Here is an 8,112-nt window from a genome sequence, read left to right as displayed (position 1 = left end):
AGTTCTACAGTACCTTTGTTCGGGAGTGCGATCGTGCGATCCACTTAGGCTTTGCGCTATGTAGTCATTAAAGGAATTTTTGCACGGAACTCTGCCGGACTTTTGAGCCTTCTTTTTGGGACAAGCTTTTGACTTCAGCACTTATAATGGTGTATTTTTGTTACGTTGTAGGCAAGATGTTTGGACTTAATTTCTGGCCCGAGTCTGAATATCTGCCACGACAGTTTCTACATTGCTGCCACAAGCACATCAAAATATCAGTTCAATAAATGATGTCGACATTTCTGCTGGGTCTCTCCTTTTTAGAACTTAGCTCATTTAGAGGGTCATTTGGTGGCCATTGTTGGAAGACAAGGAACACTGTATACACATTGCAACAGTGATATTTGGCTATATACGTTAAAATCAAATTAATTTAGTTTTCTTTTTTAATTATTTGCAAATTGGTTACCTGTGCTGTGCTGTGCACACTTGTACATAATTTCATACGAGTTACATTTAAAGATGTCATTTAAATATACATTTAAAGATATTCATGAGAGATGAATACTGCCATCTAGTGGTGATTATTGTGTAACTACACTTTCCTCTCACCTGTGAGGTTTCCAGTAGCAGAGCAGCAACACAGCACAGGTGCAGCTGGTTCTGCTGCTGTCTGATCTGAGGTCAGAAATGCTGGTGATTAAACAGCACTATAGAGACTGAGAGCACTGCAGTAAACACAAACTCCTGCACCACTGAACTCTGGTCATCATGCACATGAAATAAAGAATCATATTAATCTGATGCATTGGCAGTGTTAGTGTCTCTGTCTCTGTCCTTCATAACCAGATGGAAGGTCTAATCTACACCAGGGAGCTTTGGGCTTTGCTGAGTTTGAACACAATGAGAAGGAGGAATAAACAGAGTCAGAACTGTGTGATTTCCACAGACAGATAAAACAGCTCTAATGATACAACCCACATCAATACAGTTGCATTAATGAATCCCTTATGGAAATATCAACAGGACACAATAATGATACTACAACCCACATAAACAGATAAAACAGCTCTAATGATCTTATCTGGGGTCAGCAGATCTGATCTTGGGTTAGCAGTTTTTACCTGAGGTCCGTTCATATATTTCTAGTCCATCACATGTGGGTCTGTCAGTGTGAGCAGTGACCAGTGTCCATACTGCACTGTGTCCAGGTGAGCAGTGTCCATACTGCGCTGTGTCCAGGTGAGCAGTGTCCAGTGTCCATACTGCGCTGTGTCCAGGTGTCCAGTGTCCATACTGCACTGTGTCCAGGTGAGCAGTGTCCATACTGCGCTGTGTCCAGGTGAGCAGTGACCAGTGTCCATACTGCGCTGTGTCCAGGTGACCAGTGTCCATACTGCGCTGTGTCCAGGTGACCAGTGTCCATACTGCGCTGTGTCCAGGTGAGCAGTGACCAGTGTCCATACTGCGCTGTGTCCAGGTGACCAGTGTCCATACTGCGCTGTGTCCAGGTGTCCAGGGCCCAGCAAAAATGTCAAAACTCTGCAGCTGACGTCTACAGACTCACACCTGGTCCTTATACCAATATTATATGTGAATAAAATGTGTCTTACACTGTCAGATTGAATCAATATTGAAATGACTCTAATATTTATTGGTGTTGCGTAGTGTAGTGTAACGTGAAGAAAAGGAAAACTGTCTATATCGGTTACATTTTTCATCATTTAAACTGATATAAAATAGTTTTCAAAGTGATACTGATGAATTCAATATATGATCAAGGAATTCCTCAGCACCCCAGGACTGGCGTCAAAGCACCCAGTTTGAGAAACCCTGACCTGGACACGATATAGCATGTACAGATGGCCCTTACAATGACCAACATGAGCTCAGAAGTAAAGATTGTAAAATTACATTGAAAATAGTCTAGACCTCAAAAGGGTTAAAAATTCCTAGAGAGGTGAAATATGTAAATCTCCACTATGAATACTGCCATCTAGTGGTGATTATTGTGTAACTGCATGCTCTCCTCTCACCTGTAGCTTTCCTGTAGCTGATTCTGTCTGTGCTGAGCTTTGGAGCGCTTTCCTGCAGTCCTACTCTCAGTTTCATGTAATAATTTGTTATTTTTTTAGGTATGGTCAGGTGAATGTCCTAGGTATCCATGATTAATTTGTTTCTAATTGCTACTAACTGAGACTCATGAAAACACCACCCTGCTAATAACCCCAGATTATACACATACAGCATTATTATATTGATCGACATGTTTACATTCATTTTGTTTGTGCTTTTATATTTTACTTACATTACATTTGTCTTGTTTGTATCACATGACATATGATGCAATAAACACTGATTTGCAAGATATGTCTCTGTTTGTTTATTTTTCTACTATTTTGGGGAATGTTAATCTCGTCTGATTCCTTTGCTGGCCGGCCTTTCACTGAAACAGCAGACCTATGTGTTTCAGCATGCTGATTTAAAATTAATTTCAATATCAGTGATAACATTTGGGCCAGAGCTGCATACGTCTTGGTATGACGTTCCAGTTGTGTAGAAGAATTCTGGTGGAAAGAAACTCAAAAACTGAGGACTAAAGTCAACTTGGATCAAACAGCAAACCTCATTCAGATGAGTCCACTCCACACACATTCAGATGAGTCCACTCCACACACATTCAGATGAGTCCACTCCACACCTCATTCAGATGAGTCCACTCCACACACATTCAGATGAGTCCACTCCACACACATTCAGATGAGTCCACTCCACACCTCATTCAGATGAGTCCACTCCACACACATTCAGATGAGTCCACTCCACACACATTCAGATGAGTCCACTACACACACATTCAGAGGAGTCCACTCCACTCCACACACATTCAGATGAGTCCACTCCACTCACATTCAGAAGAATCCACTCTATGCAACATCTGTAGTGATGTGAATCATGCCAGATGTTCCTGATTTACTCTGTACTGTCAACATCATATTAAAGTAACATAATGTTGGGGTTGTTGATTTTATGATTTATTTATTTTAGGTTGATGGCATGTGTCTATATACAGACAGATAAACGCATCAGTGGAAAGGACATTCCGCATATTTTTCTTTTCTGTGGTTCTGAACCCCAACCACTAGCAGCCAATGACAAGAGCACAGCGAAAAGGTGAGTGATTAGCTTCGATAATAACATCACAATAAAATAAAGAACTGAAAGTTATAATAAAAATCCACCCTGAAGCAAGCCAAATTAAAGCCACAACAGAAAAGAAATAAACAACAAAAAAACTCCACCTGAATCCAACACATAATTCCAGACTGGAGTAAAAGAGCGCAGCACAGCTGAGTAAGCAGTAGGGAATGCTGAGGTGTAGTTCACAGCAGTTGGGAATGCTGAGGTGTAGTTCACAGCAGTAGGGAATGCTGAGGTGTAGTTCACAGCAATAGGGAATGCTGAGGTGTAGTTCACAGCAGTTGGGAATGCTGAGGTGTAGTTCACAGCAGTTGGCTGAGGGTCTGTATGAACACTCCATCACAAGAGTACTGTGTTGACAGCAGAGTTAAACATGCACAATATTCCTGTTCTCGCCCCAGCTAGAGTTCACTCATCCTGGGACTTTGAACCTGAGCTTGGGCAACATCAAGTTCAGATAGTGCTTAGATAGGCTACTGGTTCTGTGATGGAATGTTGAGACTGACCAACGAGTTCTCTGCTCCTCTAGATCCCGCCCTCTAACTCACCTGTCCTGAAGGAGGAAGTGAAGCTCAGTGACAGACGGCTGCTCTGTTCTCCATTACAGCTGAGCAATTACTCTGGTATGTGAGGAATTTTAGTGGAAAAGTCATTTTATAAGTAGATTTATAGAGCATCATTGTTTGTGAAAACAAGTTGAAGCAGTTTAAACTTTGCAGAAGAAATGTAAAAACACGGAGAGTATTCAGAGACTGACTACAATTTTCACTCTCATGAAAGTGAAAGTAAAGTCAACAAATCAGCCTTAAAAGGAGAGACTTAACGCACACCAGTGCTTTGGAAACCATTAAAAGGTCAGATATCTGAAGTCAAAGCAAAGTTTTCTTTTCTTTTACTGAAGGAGAGAATGGCTTCAAGTCTAGAGGATGATCTTACCTGTCCTGTTTGCACGGATATCTTCAAGGATCCTGTTATTCTGTCGTGTAGTCACAATGTGTGTAAAGAATGTCTGCAGAAGTGCTGGGAGAGCAAAGAAACCAAAGAATGTCCAGTCTGCAGGAGGAGATCATCAAAGGAGAGGACACCCCCAAATCTGGCATTAAAGAACCTGTGTGAGACCTTCTTACTAGAGAGGAGTCAGACACACGTGTCTTGCAGTCTACACAAAAGAAAACTTGAGTTCTTCTGTCAAGAGGATCAGCAGCTTGTGTGTCTTATGTGTCAAGACGAATTACACAAACATCACAAGTTCAGTCCCATTGACAAAGCAGCAGTTGATGTGAAGGTAAGTACACTATCGGGACTCCACATGTCCCTGTACAAATACAGTAGACATTCACATCCATTAGACTGTTTGCTTCTGAACTACCGGTACTGCTGTAGATGCCACTGCTTGGTTTAATTTCCTATTGTGGTGCGGTCTTTAGAGCTTCAATTATTGTTCTATATTTACACACCTATGAAGTAGTTCAAGTTTTTTGGCCGCATTATGCTTGACACATTGCAACAGATTAGCGATCTGGCAGACAATCAGTGCAGACAATCAGTGCAGTGTTCCTACCAGAACACCCATCTTCCTATGGCTGCTCTTTAACGGGACTTTAACTTCTGATGTCTGAACACTGTGTCATCCATTATCCTGTACTTATTTACTCTATCATTGTGTAATGTTTATGTGAAGCAACACACACATAGAGACACATACAAGCAAGGACACACACACACACACACACACACACACACACACACACACACACACACACACACAGAGGAAGAGAGAGACATATAGGCAAGGACACACACACACACACATACAGGCACAGAGAGTTAGACTGTTTGTTTCTGAACTACTGCTGATACAGCTATGCTTTACTTAGATGATTCATTTATTTAATGTTGCCACCTGGAAGTATGCTCATATTACTGTCTCTCTCTGTCACACACTCTCTCTCTCTCTCTTGCTCTCTCTCTCACACACACATACACACATTTATTTATTTTTTAATGTGGATTAACAAGACGGATAAGTATCGTGACAAGATCCACATGTGTCTTAAAAAGAATGTAGCACGGCTCTATTCAGGTCAGTGGTCAGTGTAATCTGAAAGAGACACAGACACATTATAGTGCTATTCATTTCAGGAAGAACTCACAGTCAAACTGCAGGACAAGCTGAAGGCTTTTAAGAAGGCTAAAGACACCTGTCATGAATCAGCTCAGTATATTAAGGTGAGTGGATTACTATGATGATGCCAACCCATATCCACATATGTCCGTGAAATGTAAGTAGAATAGGAATTAATTATTGGGTGTTTATGCCATGGTCTAGGTTGAAAAGGGTGTCATTTAAAAAGTGATATACTACACCTATAAAAAGACGTTCCATTCGAATTGCCTGATGACAGTTCTAAATCACTGCGCTGGCTCAAACACTAGTTGGTAACCAAGGCAACGGAGACTAAATACATTACAACTTATGACTTATCAACATTCCATAGCGTTGCGATAAACAGCTGAAAAAACGAACGATTTTAGCTCTAAAACTCATTTAGTATTAATAATTGATTTCATATTTATTTATTTCGTAAGTGACCATGGTATACATGGGATAATGCCCTTCGATGCGTCCATTATCAGAAATAAATTCGTCCATTTATTTCTGATAATGGACACCTCGTCGGGCATTATTCCTTACTTATGATTTGTATGATTTGATAAGTAATGGATTATGTATACTTCAGCTGAATTCAATGATTTTAGTTTAAAAAAGAAAATTATATTAAGAAATAACCTATGCCAGTATTAAATATATATTCACTTTTTACCTTTTAATTAATCCTAATGTTAGATTGTAAAGACTGTTATTATTTACTTCATTTGTGTTCTTCCATTGGGTTGCTTTATTTACTGATGCTATTTCTTATGCATAATGATGAAGACCCTAATCTTACTCATGTTGACATGCACCTTAATGTTATCCAGACTCAGGCCAAATACACAGAGACACAGATCAAGAAGCAGTTTTTGGAGCTTCACCAGTTTCTACAAGATGAAGAGGCAGCCAGGATAGCTGCACTGAGGGAGGAAGAGGAGCAGAAGAGTCAGATGATGAAGGAGAAGATTGAGAAGATGAGCAGAGAGATCTCATCTCTTTCAGACTCAATCAGAGGCATGGAAAAGGAGATGGGAGCTGATGACATCACATTCCTGCAGGTAGGAACCATCCACTGTCTGTAAGGGTGTTAGATCTCAAACTCTTAAGTTCAGTGATAATTTAACAAAAGCACGTCTGGCTGTAAGGGTGTTGGATGTCTAACTCTAATTCCAGTGATAATTTAACAATAGCACATCTGGCTGTAAGGGTGTTAGATCTCTAACTCTAATACCAGTGATAATTTAACAATAGCACAACTGGCTGTTTTGTTGAGGTGACCTGCCCATGCCACCTACCCCATTGCATTATCCTGATGTGTGATGTGATCTTTGGTCTCATTCTGTCATGTTTGACTCACTGGGCTTTGATAAGTGTGCTGTTGATATGGTGTGAGATGATTCTAGAGAGGAGAGCAAGAACACAATAAGATGGGAGAAGAGTGAAACGTGTGCACACACAGACACACACACACACACACACACACATATAAGGCACTGCCGGGGAGCATCATTTAAGTATCAGGCCACTGTATCTTCCCCTGATGGGAGCCGTGTGAAGAAGGGGTGGAGGGACAAGGCCCAGAGTGGGTATATATACTCTTTTGATCCTGTGAGGGAAATTCGGTCTCTGCATTTATCCCAATAATAAGACCCCGTTTACACGAAGGGAAAACGCAGATATTCCCCTGCGGTTTGGCCTCTCGTTTACACCAAAACCCCGTTTTTATCACAGAAAACGATTATTTCTAAAACCTCCGGCCAAAGTGGAGATTTCTGATAACGCCGGTTATGTGCTGCCGTTTCAACAGGGATAAACGGCGTTTTAGCTTCTTAAACGTCACATTATGCGCCAGAAAATCCTTAACGTCATGTGAGCGCCTGATGTTTACAGTTTCTTTGGCTACTGATCAGGATTATCATGGATGCTGTTAAGGTGCTACTAATTTTTACTTTTGTGCAAACGCTTCTGGCCTGTTTGCATTTGCAACAACTGCTCTACATGGAGGAGCAGAGGCGAAGGATCGCACGGAGGTCAGCATTTTTACTGCTCGTGTTAGTCGTTGGTGTCGATTCTGTGGATTTTGATTGACCAGCATGGCTTTATTCCTTTCCCTACACTGCCACCCATAGGTTTGGCATAGTTATTATGGCGCTCGACAGTGTATTTATGCGGGTTGATGTAAATGTGGCCTAAAAGGGAAATCGGGAGAATCAGGAGAATTCATGTTAGTAATCAGAGGTGTTCGTGTCAAAGTAGAAAGTAGAAAGTAGAAAGTAGAAACAAAGGTGATTTCACTAATGAGCTGATCCACCTGGCTTAAGAGTTGCGCTAATTAGAATCAGCTCATTAAGTGAATGGTTGGAACAAAAATGTGAGCCGGACTTTTACACCTCGAATATAACTCAAATAATCAGCAAGACGTGGTAAAATAGAAAAAAAGTTATCTCCACTTTTTTGCTATTTCATCTTGCAAACTTGTAAAATTCAGTTGGTTCAACTTAAATATTTATTTATCTGTATCAGTTCAAGAATCCCAAAGTTCACTGGAAGAATCATCAAGTCTTTCCTTAAAGGAGAAGTTCTGTGAAATTGACGTAAAGTGAGTGTAAACTTTTGTCTCATAGCTCATCTCGGCTATGACGAGAAATTGAGAACTTTGAAAAAGCACTGGTAGTTTATTTACAAGACGATTTATACAGACAGTTCCTTCAGGAAGTTTACCGTTCGCCGCCATCTTGAATTTAGTCACGATAAGTCGGGCGACGAGTATGAAT

The 8,112-nt window shown here is 40.8% G+C and overlaps 1 protein-coding gene and 1 long non-coding RNA gene across 3 annotated transcripts in view; one reads left to right on the top strand and one right to left on the bottom strand.

Moving 5' to 3' along the window:
- The window catches only part of LOC121693431, a 103,707-nt gene that overhangs the window by 53,258 nt on the left and 42,337 nt on the right, over nucleotides 1-8,112 (bottom strand). The gene's annotated exons all lie outside the window — the stretch shown is intronic.
- LOC121693174 (zinc-binding protein A33-like) overlaps nucleotides 1-8,112 on the top strand; it is a 45,951-nt gene that overhangs the window by 15,901 nt on the left and 21,938 nt on the right. Inside the window, exons 1-4 of one of the 2 annotated variants that reach the window (XM_042072440.1) lie at nucleotides 3,542-3,806; nucleotides 4,085-4,468; nucleotides 5,326-5,412; nucleotides 6,166-6,396. In XM_042072440.1, coding sequence (XP_041928374.1) covers nucleotides 4,091-4,468; nucleotides 5,326-5,412; nucleotides 6,166-6,396 — 696 coding nt within the window. In that variant the 5' untranslated portion in view covers nucleotides 3,542-3,806; nucleotides 4,085-4,090. Of the gene's footprint in view, nucleotides 1-3,541; nucleotides 3,807-4,084; nucleotides 4,469-5,325; nucleotides 5,413-6,165; nucleotides 6,397-8,112 lie in introns of those variants that run through there. The other variant, XM_042072449.1, reaches the window with a different exon arrangement.

This window comes from Alosa sapidissima, chromosome 2 (genome assembly GCF_018492685.1).
Source record: "Alosa sapidissima isolate fAloSap1 chromosome 2, fAloSap1.pri, whole genome shotgun sequence".
Classification (NCBI taxonomy): Eukaryota; Metazoa; Chordata; class Actinopteri; order Clupeiformes; family Clupeidae; genus Alosa; species Alosa sapidissima.
The sequence above is the reverse complement of the archived record's forward strand: the minus strand, read 5'-3'. Positions and strand labels throughout refer to the sequence as shown.